Genomic DNA, 15,878 nt, shown 5'->3' on the forward strand with positions numbered 1-15,878 from the left:
TGAGTGAATGATAAGACATTACCAAAAAACGCTCATTAAAGACTTACCTGATTTCTACAAGGATTTCACCTCTCATCTCGGGTCGGTGCCTGTTCCCCGGCATTCCGCACCCCGGCCCCTATGGGGAAAAAGACACTAGCATTAGTACATTAATGCATGGACACAAGCGGAACCTCTTATCAAAAAAACTTACCTGGAAGCCAAGCAAGTTTGGTTCTCACCAATCCAAAAATCCAGTGAAGTAAATGGATACCAACGCACCCCTGCATCAGAAGCAGGATGGAGAGCTCGTCCTTCCAGACCCTAAGGTGAGACGCTACGGGGAAAGAAAGGTTTCGAGGAGGGTGAGAGGGGAAAGTGGGAGGCCGATTGCATTACCCCGCAGACAGTTAATCCCCTATTTTCGCCTACAGAAGGATACTTCTGCGAGCCAGACAAGCCAGATTTGGGGGCCCGGTCCAGTCCGTCTTCCAAACCCTGCGCATCACCTTAGAAGAGGTCACAGCAGCGCGAACCAGGCCAGCACCTCCGTGGGAGTCAGGTGAGCGTTACATTTTTGCCCCATAGGGCTCAATGGGACTGGGGAAGGCGCTAAGTACGTTACCGCAAATTGCGGTACCGTACTTAGCACCAAGGTCCCTTTGCGGGTCCCTACTTTAATGGCTGGTCTAGACCAGCCGTTCAGGTCGGGTCCTGCAAAGGGACCTCGTAGTAAGGCGCTAAGTGGTTAAAGGCGCTGCATCCTTTTACGGCGCAGTTAACCACTTAGCGCCAGGGTCGAAATGAGGCCCATTGTGTTTTGGTCTCTCTAAACCTCAATCCAGAAATAAAAGATAACATGTAACTAGGATATTCCCATCACTAAATATGTTCACCACATATGATAGATCACCTTAAGATGGTGAGAATCTTACTCATATTAATGTGAACACTAATATTCTGAAAAGCAAAAAGTGATGGCTGAAAGGTTTAGAATTAATCTTAACCACAGGCACATCTCTGGGCAACCCTTTAGACCATCATTTATCATCCTGCCAAGACACTAGAGAAAGGGATCCTTCAGTGCAACATCCCTATAATAGCTGAATGAGTCCCAAGTCAAATTCCATCCTTATGCCATCAACCAATTACTCACTGGTAAAGTAAATTGCTCAGCATGACACACACACAAGACACATGAACATTTTAAATAAAATGTTAAGGATCAACTGAACTAAACACATACAACAAAATATAATAGCTTGCTACCGTCATCAATAAAAGGTAAGAATATGAGCCAGAGTTAGAGTTACTTTAACGAACAATCCTAACTAAAATATCACACTAACCAACAGTGAATCATTAGATTCACATGGACATTCACTGACAAATAGATGGGAGAGGCCACACAATTTTGTTTATTTATTTATATATGTATATAGCGTACTTAACCCTTGGGCGTCTAAGGGCTGATACGAAAACAGCTGATCTCCGGCAAAGAAGGACACTGTTGCAGATTATTTTGGCATGTTAGAAATACAAATCTCATCTTCAGAAATAATTCAGGCTGACTTAATCAAACATGCTAACTGAACATCAGTAAACCAATGTTACTATAAATCTCACTGACTCAATAGATAGCATATTTCAGGAGGATGTCAATTTCCAATAGAAACATGACTCCTCCCCACATGCATTCACGTTCGTATCGTTCAGGAAACATCAATCTAACCCAACGCTGCAGCAGAACAAGGGATGATGGACACTCGACACTTCACCTTGTCATTTTGAAATGGTCAAGCATCCATTGCAAGGTATCAATAGCATCCTTTGTCAGTCAATCATCTCGATACCAATGATCAGAAATGCAAGAAACTTGCATCAAGCTAGTTGGAAAAACATGGGTTGGAAACCTAATCAAACAAGAATTGAAAGGTTATTAGTTAAGTGTTATAACATGCGATCTAAACCACAGATAAACATGTGAAAGAAAACCCATGCTGGCCACTTAAACACATGCAGGCCACGTCCACAAAAAAACGAAATAGCACATATTACGTCCTGTTCGGTGTGATCACTTAATATTGAGAGTCGTGTGACCCCAACAAAGACATTGTTGTAAGTATCCAAATCCCGAACCCATAAGTAATGTATCAACTCTGAAAATACAATATGAACATAAAGGAAAGCGGCAAGAGGAGTGGTTGCTTGTGGGGAATCTTTCTTCCCCACCCATTGCCTGGAGGGGGAGCATTCACTTGGACTGTGGCACAAGCAGCCTTGAAAAATCATTCCGGGCATGGAGCGCGGCACGGAGAGTGCTGAGAGAAGCGGTTGCTTGTGGTCCCCTGGTGGGTCTGGTTGAGTCCAGAGACTTTACATGCACTTGTTGTGAAATTCAATTGCTGACACTCAGCTCCAATTGCAGTTAGCAGGTGTGAAGCTTGTTTAATACCTCAAGGTCACTTCTCTGTCGTAGCGTGATGAGGGGCGCCCCCTCTTTACAGGAAAAGGAAAGATAAATGCCTGCAGCATGTTGTAGATACGCACTACGCACTAAGGAGCGTGCAGCGTGCTCTCGCATTTTGGGAGCTAGCCGCAACCTGAAAAAGAACACTCATAAGCATTGTAATACACTGGCTGAAGTAACTGCCGCAGGGATAACAAACTCAATTGCTATGGAGAAGCCAAATATGGAACCTACCCCAAGCCCTTTTCTGGGCTCTGAGATCATTGAGATTGAAGACACGCAACTCATAAAAAATGACTGCCCACAGTGCCCTATTGAGCATCGAGCTGTTGAAAATCAAGCAGGGAAACGGCTTACTTGTAATCTAATGAATCACTCAAATCCTCCTGTTCAAACCATTCCAGCATCCAAGGGGTCATCAACTTTGCAAGGGCAGAAGTTGACTCATCCTCCTAGCTCAGGAAGTAGGGGAGAACCTTCCAGTGCAGTAACAGCACAAGCACTGAACTCTACCTTCCCAAAAGATATGGTTTGCTGAGAGACTAAAGGCCTCATTACACGGATGGCGGAGAACCATGGCGCTATTAGCGCCATGGTTCATGCCGGTAAAATACCGGCACCGCCTTGGCGGAAAGGGGAATTACCGCCCCATTCCAAGGTTGGCGGGCAGTAATTCCCCCTTCCACCATTGCCCTTCCCCATTCCCATTTTTGGCCCATAGGGCTCAATGGGAATGGGGAAGGCGCTAATTACGGTACCGCAAATTGCGGTACCGTAATTAGCTCCCTGGTTCCTTTTGCGGGTTGGTTTTTAACACCTGCAAAAAGCAGGCGTTAAGTCTCCCAACCCGCAAAGGGACCTCGTAGTAAGGCGGTAAGGATTTACCGGTACCGGTATTTTACCGGTACCAGTAATTTCTTACCGCCATCCGTGTAATGAGGCCCTAAGAATGGTTTTGAGATTGCAGCCAATAAATCACAAGAATGAGCAGCGAGGAAACAGCAGGGATACATCCCAGGATTAAGTTGTTGAAAGAACTCTGCCCTTTTTATATGAACAATTACCTAAAGCTAGAGATGCCTTTTTTTGCTTTGCGCAAAAATAACACAGAGAGAAATGGTAATGCTATCCAGCTTGGCCGTTTAGCCAATGTATACAACATAGACCTGTCCATGGGTTTGACCTCTGCTCAAAAGTAAGATCCTGTATCTATGCCAAATATTGGCAACTCTTTAAATCTAGACTGAGGGCCTCATCACGAGTCTGGTGGTAACCCTTAAATGCAACGGTAGCGATATTACCGCCACATTTAAGGGTCTGCCAGATCATGGCTTCGGCGGATTTCCCCCCAGCTCTGAGCTGGGGGCAAATTCGCTGCAAATCTGCTGATTTTTCACGCTATTATCGCCGGCGGGAAATCCGCCGTCGGTAATAGTGTGAAAATTCCCCATTGGACCCAATGGGGTATGAGGGATTCCCGAATGGGCTCAATGGGGAATGGGAACTAACCGTGATCTGGCGCTAATAGCACCGGGGGGGTTTGGCGGTAGCGCTAATAGCCCCAGCGCTAATAGTGCCGGGGCTACCGCACAGCTCGTGATGAGACCCTTACTGTCTTTAAATGCGATAACACATTCATCCAATAAGATCTAAATTATTCATTTATATGCCATGAAATCGAACCTGTTTTTTAATCTGGGTAATGTACTAAAGCTGATTCACCAAATCCTACCATTAAAAATGATTACGACTAATGACCTCAATTGACAAATAACTGCGTGCGACAGCGGGGTCGCAGGGGAAGCTTCTCCAAACACAGCCATTTGGTTTCTGCAAAATAGATGCTAGGGGCAATATCAATAGATGGGAATTGAATATAAGAGTGGGCACACATACAGTTACGTATAGAACGTTGCTCATTTCCAAAACTAGCATTATTCAGATTTGAAACATGGGGATATACGCAAGAACAAATGTCAGTCATTGACAGTCAGGAATGATTAAAGAGGGAGAGGAGGCTGAGGGTAGCCTGAAAGAGAGTGGAGTGTCTTCCGCATAACACTGAAAGTTAGAGGAGAAAGTAGAGATCAGGTGGGCCAGGGAGGCCAGCTAGACATTTAAGAGTCAGGGTGATAGCATAGAACCCAGGGGAACACCACACGTGGAAAGAGAGGTGGAAGCGAGAAAGGACCTAGTTTGACCCGTTATGGTCGGTCCAAGAGGAAGGAGGTCAGCTAACTCTGAGCCTGAGCAGTGATACCAAGGTTACACTGAGACCGTTGATTGACTATGTCAAAGGCAGTGGAGAGGTCAAGGAGGATGAGGACAGAGTGAGGGCTGGAGTCAAGGTTGGAGAGCAAACCTTCACTGGAGTTCAGGAGAGCAGTTTTCGTGCATCTGGCTGATCTGACACCAGACTGATGCAATGGAGATAACCAGTAGGTTCAGTGTGGAGGTTCAGCTGTGAGTTGGTCAGTTTCTCAAGGGGTTTGCCCAGGAAAGGAGTGATAGAGATTGGGTTATAGTTGGTCATACAGGAAAGATCAGCAGAGGGCTGTGTCAGGAGGGGGTACACAAGGGAGTGCTTGAGAAGAGAGGGGGAATGATCCATTGGCAAAGGAATAATTGCATAAATCGGCCATGTTTGGAGAGAGGGAAACAATGTTGTCCTTGATGGTTCTGGATGAGCAGGTGAACACCTGTTTGGATGCAACTTTCCTTAACCGGACTTGTGTAGAAACATTATCAGGTGTTATAAGATTGAGAGAATAGAGAAGAAGTGGAGAGTGAAGGGTGGCCAGAAGGTGCCTGAGAGAGGTAGAGGGAAAGGGATGAGGAGCGGAGGATAGTGTGGACAGGATGCCCTAAGTTTTAGGGTTGGAAAGGAACAGGAGAGGTAGAGACTGACGTCGGATTGCCCAGCTCCATGCAGATTAAAAAAAAGTAGTTTGGCCATGATGTTAGAGGCCACAGAGGCAGGCCTGAATGTGGACCCTCTTCTTGGAGAAGGGAGAGAGTCTGCCTTTGGAGCAGGCGGCAGGCCAGTTTGTCAGAGCATATTACCAAAGCCCTCTACTTCCGCTTGGCTGGTCTGCACTCGCATTTCATAGCAGGCAAGTCAGAGTAATACCAAGAATCACACTTTGAGGCAGGCCTCAGATGCACCCTCATGGCAGAGGAAATGATATTGAGAGCATTTGATATAGAGAGAGGAAGGTTGGAGAGGGCTGTGCCAGAGTGGGTATCAGCCACAGGGGTAGGAGGAGTAGAGAAAGTAGAGGCAAAAGCGGTAACTGACACACGCTTCATAGGTCAAATGACAGGGAAGGAATATGGCAGTGCTGGGGTAAGTTTTGTAAGGGGACAGACAGTTTCTTGTGAGAGACAAGCAGAAAGTGGTCAGTCCAGGAGAGTGGAGTAGTGAGAGGGTAAGAGGGAGGGATGTGTGAGGTGATGAGAACATCTAAGGTATGTCAGGCTGAGTGTGTCAGACCAGAGGGAAGAATAGAGAGGGAGAGAGAGTCGCAAAGGATTCAGAAAGGCCCAAAGTGGTCAGAAGAGTCCAAGTGGATGTTTAATTCCCAGAGGAAGTGAAGCTTAGAGGTAGAAGTGAGGAGAGAGGCAGAGAGTTCAGCCCATTCAGAGAGGAAGAGGGTGACCTGTCCAGGTGGCCTGTCGATGGTTGCAAGAGTCAGAGAGAGGCCAGGAGAGATAGAGAGCCTGCAGAGCAAACATTCAAAAGAGGAGTAATCCTGTGAGTGGGAATGATAGAGGCAGGGACCAACTCAGGAAATATTAGGGCCACTCCACCTCTGGGCCGATTGATCCTGGGTTTGGCGAGAGAGTGTCAAACTTATGACAGAACTGGCCATGTATCAAGTCTCAGTGAGAATTAATACTTCCAGATCAATGTCATCAACGAGGTGACAGATCTCAGGGGAGTGTTTGACTGCAAAGCGAGCGTTGAGAGTAGCTACGTGGACCAACTTGCCACTTTTGAAAGCTTTTGGGGTGATGTACAGGAGAGAGGTAGAACCATTGGAAGAGGCAAAAAGTCGAAGAGATGGTAGATGTAGAAGGAAGGGGCAGATGGCCCAGAGAGGAAGAAGACGAGGACACAGGAGAGAAGTTAGCACAGGATGAGGTGAATGACAGAGCAGGCAGAGTGGTAGAAGTGAAAGGTGGCAGATGAGCCAGAGAGGTGGTAGAGGTAACGCTAAGTAGCAAAGGGCTCAGAGAGGAGGCAGATGGGGCAGCCACAGAGGAGGCGGCAGAGGTGGAATCCAGTGGCAGAGGAGCCAGAGAGGTAGTATGAAGGTGGATGAGGGGCCAGGGAGGTTGATAGGGTAGCAGGAGAATGGAGGTTGTTAATAAGATGTGGGAGATGCCTATCCAGGAGGAGGAGGCTGGCGGAGTGCCCTGGACCATGACAGTCACATGCAGTGATTATCTAATCCTTCAATCATAATCTAACAACTGAAGAGGGAGCCCATACTAAGAAAATGCGTGCAGTACACTAAATAACATCACAAAATGTAACTCAATCTAAATTCCTTATAGAAGAAAGAAGGATAGAAAGATAAATGACAAAAACGGTGGGGGGAGGGGAAAGAAATCATTGGGGTCCTGTACACTCCAACAATAATGGTTAACCAACCGTAATGTACTCCACACTACTTTGCATATTTTTTTATCTAGATTGAATTTGATCCCCCCTATAAGGTCACTGGGAAAATGGGTGAGAAAGACAGCCGGCCAACAAAATAAAAAAAATAACAACTGGTAATGCAACCCATCAAGCGGGAAGATCCCAATAATGAGGAAGACTAAGGTGTGTGGACCTCCATCCCCACAGGTCTTCCTGCTCGCTTAGGAGAACCATTGGAAACCTGGTCATACTGTGATAGGTAGGGCAAAAACACAAACTCTAAGGCATTGGGGTTGCATTGATGGTTCCACCACAGGGTGTTTCATTCAGACACATGCATTTAAAAGCAATTGAACAAGGATCAATCAACCAACTTCAACACATTTGTTTCATAAGATGACTACTTCTAGGGACACCAGATAAAGACAACTGGAAATGTGCCTATAGCATTTTTCTTTGCAAATCAGCTGCAGCCTGTACAATTTGCAATTTTGGAATTTTTTCTGGCTGCAAATACATATGCGCCATAACAATTACTTATGAATCAGGCCCAGTATTTTTCGTGGATCATTTAAATCAAGGTTATCTCATGTTCAGCAACAGCAAAAAAATGAATCAAGTTGTATGTATGGAAACTTACCGAATACTTGGAGGAATATCTCCTTTTCTTTAAAACCAGCTTTGTTTGTAGCTCTGCAGATATAGGTTCCACCATCACTGTTTGTAATGTGCTTGATTGTCAATTCAGTGTTGCTTCCTCGCAGTGCATATTTGTCACTCTCTTCAATCAGTTTTCCATTCCTAGACAGCGACATAGACAGGGTTATTGACCAAATTATTATTCCGAATTTGTAAACCATTGTACTAAATGCACTTTACAACAGGAATGCTCACCAATTATTTTTGTAATTAAATATCAGAAAAAAGAACTAATACACTAGTCATTACTGTTAACAACTAAAGCATGAATGATAATATTTAACATATGAGATGATAAGAAAAAATTGCGCAAAAGGGTGTGTGTGCTCTTTTTAAATACATTTTTATTTTATTGTCTAAAGTGTGACATAGCTCAAGAACAGCAGAGTGCTGTTCAGAGTGTGGATAGCCAGTGCTTGCATCTTTTAACAGTAGCATAGTTCTATGAGTTGAGGAATGTGCTCAATGTGTGTGTCCATGGTCATGTGTTGTTAAAAGAGGCATGTTTTGAGAGATTTGGAAAATTGGAGAATTGAATGGGTATTCCTTGCCAATACCTGGATCACATTCCAGAGGGTGGGTGCATGACAAGAGAAGGATTGTTTCTGGGTCCTCTGTTTGCGGACAAGTTGTGATTCAAGCCGATTGGTCAATTTGCTGCGCGAGTAGCAGTGGAGTAACTTTGCTGAAAATGTTGGGGGGGACATGGCATCTGAAGAAAAGGTGCCCCAGCCAAATGAATGGAGACAAAATGGTGTACCATGAAAGTTGGGGGGACAAACACCACTGTCCCCCCTAAAATTACACCCATGGCGAGTAGTGTGTCCTACCGGATATGCGGTGCTTAGATGGCAGGTACACTGGTGTGCTACTTGTGATTGCTTTGCAGATGATACATGGAGTCTTGAACAGTAAGTACCCTGGTCTGGAGAGGAAGCCAATGTAGTTTGTGTAGGATGGGGGTTATTCGGTCATATTATCATACACCTGTAATAAGACATGCTATATTGTGGTGGACTGCTTTTAGGGGACCGACGTGAGCAGCTGGGCGCCCCTATAGGAGGGCATTTCCCCCATCAAAGTGCAAGACAACAACGGCCTGAACTACAGTCCAGACATCCTGTGACAGGAATAAAGGTTTGATTTTGTGAAGGGTGGAGATTTGGAGTCACACCTTGTTGGGCTTTCTTGGATTTGTGTTTCAGAAAGGACAGGCTACTGTCAATGGTTAAGCCTACATATTTTGCTGAATCCGAAAGTTGTGGATAAAAATCCTTCTAGGCATGTATCATTGAACCATTGTTGGACACATTGTTGTTTAGCGGGCAGACCTATGATGACAAATTTAGTCATGAATGGTTTAGGTTTGGGATATGCGGTCGACATGCAGAACTGGAAGATGGCTATTTAATTGTTTAGACAACTGATGTCCAGGGGACCTTTTTACTTTCATGTACAACTAAGTATCATACACGTATTGGTGTATGGCTATATTGGGATCTTTGAAGACAGTACCCAGAGGCTCCATATAAAGATTGGTTAGAGGTGTCGTCTTTTGGGACACTGCATGAGACTGGGAGTCAGACTGCAATTAGTTCATCTGAACAGCCTTGTGCCTGCACAAGAGAGGTAGGAGGTAAACCAATTCAGAACAGTGCCAGCCAATTCAATTCTGTCAGCAAAGAGGGAGTGGAGGATGTGGTGGTTAATGATGTCAAATGAAGCTGTGAGGTCCAAATGGATGCGGAGCAAGAGTCACCCTTATCCGTGATTGGTAGGGCATCATCTACCGGTTGGATGGTTGCTGTCCTGATGCTACACTTTGGGCAGTACCCTGTGTGTTAGTCATTGAGGAGGATAAATTATGTGAATATGACAAATAGTTATGTAGTGAACACTTTTTCCAAGATTTTGCTGATAAATGGGAGGTTCATAATGGGCTGGTAGTTGGCCATTTTGTCAGGGAATCAGTTTTTTTTTTTTTTTTCAAAAGAGGTTGTATGAGACCAGTCTTGCGGGTGTCTGAGAATGTCCATTAGGTGAGGGAAGGACATTCTTCCACTGATCTCACCATTTGCTTTGTCAAGCACATTGTGAGTTCAGTAAAAGAATTTAGAGATACAATAACTATTTTGATGAAGTCCATCAACTTCTTACAGCGTTTGTCTGGGTAGGTTTTCATAAAAGCACACTCAAAACAGTGTTGTGCAAGACATGGAGAATGAAAAGACATCTGGGGCCAGGTTACAGAAAATTTCCAACGGCGCAAGTGCATAGATACACAGTATTAGCACTAGGGAAACGTTTGCCTTGGTGCAATAACATTGGGACCATATTAGTAAATATTTGCACCATGACAAGCACAATTCGGCAAGGTTTAAGCACTGGGGAAAGTGCGGCCGTATGGCACAAAACATCCCTGGTGCAAAAATGCATTGAAATAGTATGTGCACCAGGGCATTTTTTGTCCTAGTGCGTATACCAAGCCATGTTGCATTTGTCATGGAGCAAAGGATTTCTAATATGGCCCATATTTGTGCACTTTGCCCTATTCCTTATCATACATGTGTCCACTTGAACTTGTGCATAATTTCTGTAATCTTGCCCCAGGATGATTACAAGTGTATAAAGGACATTCACAACCTATTGGTTAAATATAAGAAACCACAATAAAGCAACAGGTTTGAGAGAGATTTGTCACATATTTATGGATGTATTTATTAATTCCTTAATTTATTATGAGCATTGCTGAGCACAAAAAAAGAAATGTCTGATGCCAAGCAGTTATTATTTACAATTCCTCAGCTCCATTGTTAGATATGTGGATAAACCTTCACATACTTAATAGGCCAGCATCCAACTATGATCGACAGCTGTACATTCAGCAAATGCATGGCAATAATACAAATGTTGCATTCACACTGCATAATACTAAGGGGAAGATGAATGTGTGAGTTGGAACTATAGGCACATTAGGCATCTCAAAGGCAAAGCTTAATATGGTGGAACATTGTTTTTTGTTGATCAGCATGTTGTATGTATTGACTTTAGTTATGAGTGATATATTTAATATTGTGTACTCATCAGATCTGCTTCTTGAATGTAAGCTTGAACTACAATGTCTAACTGTGAAGTCAAACATCTGTATTACTTTTAGACAGCTATGAGATTGTCAAAACACAATGCATCAGATAGGATATTTCTGAGGCTCAGTACTAGATTATTAAGTTAATTTGTATTGGCCCCTTACATTGTTGGCAAAGGCACAGACAAAATAACAAATCGTTTTTTTTTGTGCAACTAAGATTATACCCCTTGATATGAATTGTTGCTTAATCAGGTGTGACTAAAGGGGATGCAGACCAGGTGAATTTTGTTCAATCAAATGGGTTCAAGTCAGAACTCAAGATGTAGCATTCCGTACCTGGTATATCTGATTTAATATTTTGCTTTTGATACCCAATACATGATATTACAACAACTCCGACATTAATCAATAATGTCAGGTAAAGTTTGGATTCTGCCTACTTGTCTAAGATAAGGTAGCATACATTCATATACCTAAGATGATTGTATATGCTTAGGTGGCTGATTCAATTTTGAGAAACAAAGATATGTTGGCAACAATCATGAAGCTGGCATTTGTCACTAGATCCATAAAACATGTTGGATGGCATTTTTGCATTTGTAAATCATACAGACACATTCTGAAAATGTGTGTAGTGTGTAGTTTATAAAGGTGTTGAGAGTACACTGTCTACTACAATGAACACCTGATGGTAACAGATGATCATGGGAGTTTTGGGTGGGACAGAGCAATTGTGGATCTGTTCTAGCTTTGTTCTACCCATGTACGACCTATCAAGTGATATTAAGATTGAAAAAAAAGATAAGGTTCAGTGTGGCCATGTCTATTTGTGGGGTCTGTGCACAATCATGTACAGTGGTAAGTAAAGTTTGAAATTGACTTTGTGCAATTATTAAAGAGTACACATATGTGTATTTATTTCAATTTTGTCTTTGGCTTCAAATCAATAAATGGTGTTCAGGGTTGGGTTCCTTTGCCTGCTAGTCTATGACAGATTGTTGCTTGAGTTAGACTCTCAAATGTTTGTTTGATCTGCTAATGGGATGTGCTTCAGTTGAGAAGATTGAAATACACAATCAGTACAACTCCTCACTTGCCAAGTCTCTGATCCAAATGAATTAAATATATATGTGGGTATACGAGATAAAATATGGTCTCAGTCCAATCTGAGAAACAACATGATACTTGATGAAGACAGACAGGTTTATTTTGGTAGACCAAATAATTCACTCGTAAGTTAGGTTACGACTCCTGACTTGATGTTGAGAAGGATGCATTACGAATAACGTGTCTGTCAAAGAGCACCATAGTTAATGACAATTTTCCAAGATTGCTTATAATGGGTCCTCTTTGTGCAAGTGAATAGGGGCCTTTTTGAGTATTTAAGACATCTCGTGTGTGTCTGGTGATGAGAGATGTAGTGTGATGTAAGTGTGGGTGAAAGTGAGTTAAGATCAAGTGGAATAGTAGTACAGATGGCAATAGAGGAATTAGTCCATCAAACAGTGGTAGAAGCAATGTGAGTTATAAGATGAATGGAGGTATAATGTGATGAAGAGCATGACTGGGTAGGTAATTTGCTTAATGGTTTCAATACAATGAGCAATGGGGAGGATGCTGGAATAGGTGGAGTAAATTGCTGGATTAGTGACTTGATTGGGTTATTCAGTTGTGGGAGCAGAGGTCAAATGAGTGAAATAAGTGATAGAATGGATGTGTTGCGCTGTAGAACTTGAAGGGTAGTATCAATTGAGAGTGACAAATGGTTGAGTGAATGTGGAAACAAATAGTTATTGCTGTGACATAGTTGGTTTTGGAATGGGGTGAGTGAAGTGTGCACATGGTCGAATGATGAGTGAAAGGTGGAGTGAGGCTTTAAGGTGGCGTTGTGATTGGCAGAGTGAGCTATGATAGTAATAGAGTGGGTGCCCATAAGGTTCATGTTTTGGTTAAGCAAACAAGTGGCAGTGTGCATCGATTAAGTGTGTGGGTGATACTAATGGTGTGATCAGAGAACCTGTGCTCTTGAAGTGAATGTAATAACTAATACTGTGTGAAACATAATGTAAGTAGCTGGATCACAAACTGGCTGGCTTTTATTGACTGGTAGATCAATAGTATGGGTTATTTCATGGTGATTGTCTGGGGAGTGAGTTTGTGCATTGGTAAGAGGAGTGAATGTTTCAGTGAAAGAAATTAGTACATTTAGTGATGTAGAAAGTGTGTGAGTGACAGCCTGAACATACTAAATTTACAAAAAACGGACTCATTAAGAGTGATTTGAGCAAAAGAGTACATTGAGGGAATTGTGGAAGAAATGGTGTAACACTTGAATAAGACGTGTTAATAAAGTGATTTTGGAAATCCAAGAAACTCAAAATGCTTCGTGGCTGTATTTTATTTTTAGTACTGTAATATATGTAGATGTTTCTAACATGTTCAATCTGCTGTTTAAAATTTCAATGATCATTTTTCCAAAAGTACACATATTTATCTTCTGATTCAGATTAGATGGAGTGAGTATAATAAGAGATGTGAAAGATCAAAGCATTGTCGTGAGTGGTCGGTGAGTGGGATGAGTGAAGTCAATGGTGGAGTGGCTTTGTTGGGTGCTCTAGTAGGTAAAGTGAGTGATGACATTTGAGTGGGTGGATGGGAAACCCACTGTATCTGTAAACATATCAATTTGTTTGTATTATGTATAAAAGTTTGCAGGCTTTGAGAACTCACAATGTTCTTAGTCAATGTGCAGAGAAATTATTTGCCGAGGATCACACACTTTGGTTAAGCAACGTGGGCTCTTGGTGACTGTTGGGATACATCCCAAAACTGCAAATAACTGTATTTAAGCAGCACAGAAAAGGTTACAAAATGATCAACTGCAAGAATAACATATGCCCAGTTACTTTTCCCTGCCCAGTTACTTTTGCCTCCATAGCGAAAATTAAAATCTGGCACCCATGAATAGATGCACAGTAAGTGACCATATATTTTAAAGTGAAATATACAAATGTAGTTCACTTGACTTTCTCTTTAGAAGAAAGTGCACAAGGGAAAAAACAGCATTGGACTTTAATAAAAGTAATGAACACCAGAAAAATAACCTGGGAGAGGAAATCTTCCAATAAATATGCAGGCAAAATGTACATGGTGCTCACCTTTTAAACCCTGCAATATGTAGTGAAATATTCCATGGAAACAAAATCCCAAAACAAAACAAGTGCTTGTGGTTGTGTGAGTAAGCGTCTGCACGGGGAACATGACAACCTGAGTAAAATTCTGTTATACAAACACTTGAGCAAGCTTGCCAAACTAAAAAAAAAGCAGGGTTTGGGTCTGCTCTCTCAAAGCAAGATACGCTTTCCACCCACATGCGTTCTTTATTGGTGCCATGAAAAGCAGCCACAATCAGGAAACCATAACTGCACCAGCGTGCAGGATTGCAAACTCTCTTGCCCCATCATGAGAAAATACTCATGACTTACTTGCCCTTTCATCATTTCCCGTCCTCACCCCCATGAACGACTTTCAACAATACTCTGCTTTAGAAAGATAATGGATGAGGAGCAAGAGTCACATACCATAGTGTCACTAAAATATATAAATGGCAGCTTTTGAGTTTCGCTATGGGTTCAGAAAGTACCTGGGCATATGTTATTCTTGCAGTCGGTCAATTTTTTCCCTGTTGCTGTGCTGCTTAAATGTGGTTAGTTGGAGTTGTGTGATGTATCACAGCAGTCACCAAGAGACCGGCCATAAAACAAGGTGCTTGGAGCAAGCTGCTGAACCAAAGTGTGTGGTCATGTCAAATACTTTTGTCTCACTGCACATTTCCTAAAAACATTGTGAGTTCTCAAAACCTGCAATCTTTTATACATAATAATACCACTGTCAAAACAGGACAAAATCAGTTAGTGATGGATGAACGTCTTTGAGCGATGGGTTGCAGGTGCTTTAAAATAAAGAGTGGCCATGGCCACTGGCCATGGCTGACAATCATGGCTAGTGGTTTGGTCGTGTGGTCGGCCGTGCCTAACAGCCATAGCCAGAGGCCATGGCTAGTGGTCTTGTAGGGTTTTAAAATAGACACATGGCCCACTGTCCATGGCCGAAGATCATGCTAGTGGTCTGGAAGCGTTCTAAATATCTATGGAAGAACAAAAACCTTGAAATTTAAGGAAAACACGTTTGTTGCAGGGACATTAAGGTGAGCAATACATTTTAACAAAACCTTTCAAATTCAAGCAAAACACTTTAGTAACAGAGGGCCTCATTACGACCCGTGCGGTAACCATGGAGCTAGTAGCACCATGGTTGCCGCCGGTATTTTGCCGATTCCGCCATGGTGAATGGCGGAATTACCGCCCCGTTCCAAGGTTGGCGGGACGGTAACTCCCCATTCACAATTGGCCCTTCCCCATTTTTGCCCCCATGGGGCTCAATGGAAATGGGGAAAGCGGTAGTTACGATACCGCAAATTGCGGTACCGTAATTACATCCAAGGTCCCTTTGCGGGTACAATCCTTAACGGCTGGTGAAACCAGCCGTTAAGGTAGGGACCCGCAAAGGGACCTCGTAATTATGCAGTAAGGGGTTAACGGCGCCGCCACCTTTTCCAGCGCGGTTAACCCCTTACCGCCTGGGTCGTAATGAGGCTCAGAGACATTAAGGTGAGAACTTAACTCAACAAAACCCCTGAAATTCAGCTAAAGCCACCTTAACTTTGTGCACCCTGTTATGCAGAACTATGATCACAATGATGACATCACAAATTACATGTTGTATGAAAACACTGATGACATTACACATCACATCATGGATTCAATCACTGGTTGCAACACGAATCACAATGTATAAAACCCATTACATCAATAATAGAATTAGACAGAAAATCATTTAGAAGTTAGGTAATGGAAACTTTTATTAACTTAATAACAATTTAGACCATGAACTTGGCCATGACAAAGGCTGGGGTTATTGGCCAGCACCAAAGG

At 42.9% G+C, this 15,878-nt stretch overlaps 1 protein-coding gene across 4 annotated transcripts in view; it reads right to left on the reverse strand.

Annotated features, from left to right (window-relative positions):
* Positions 1–15,878, reverse strand: part of NCAM2 (neural cell adhesion molecule 2) — a 1,850,180-nt gene that overhangs the window by 780,937 nt on the left and 1,053,365 nt on the right. For all 4 annotated transcript variants that reach the window (XM_069636393.1, XM_069636392.1, XM_069636394.1 and 1 more), the window contains exon 7: positions 7,738–7,898. In XM_069636393.1, the coding sequence (XP_069492494.1) occupies positions 7,738–7,898 (161 nt within the window). The remainder of the gene's footprint in view (positions 1–7,737; positions 7,899–15,878) is intronic.

This window comes from Ambystoma mexicanum, chromosome 7p, assembly GCF_040938575.1.
Source record: "Ambystoma mexicanum isolate Mex_15411 chromosome 7p, UKY_AmexF1_1, whole genome shotgun sequence".
Classification (NCBI taxonomy): domain Eukaryota; kingdom Metazoa; phylum Chordata; class Amphibia; order Caudata; family Ambystomatidae; genus Ambystoma; species Ambystoma mexicanum.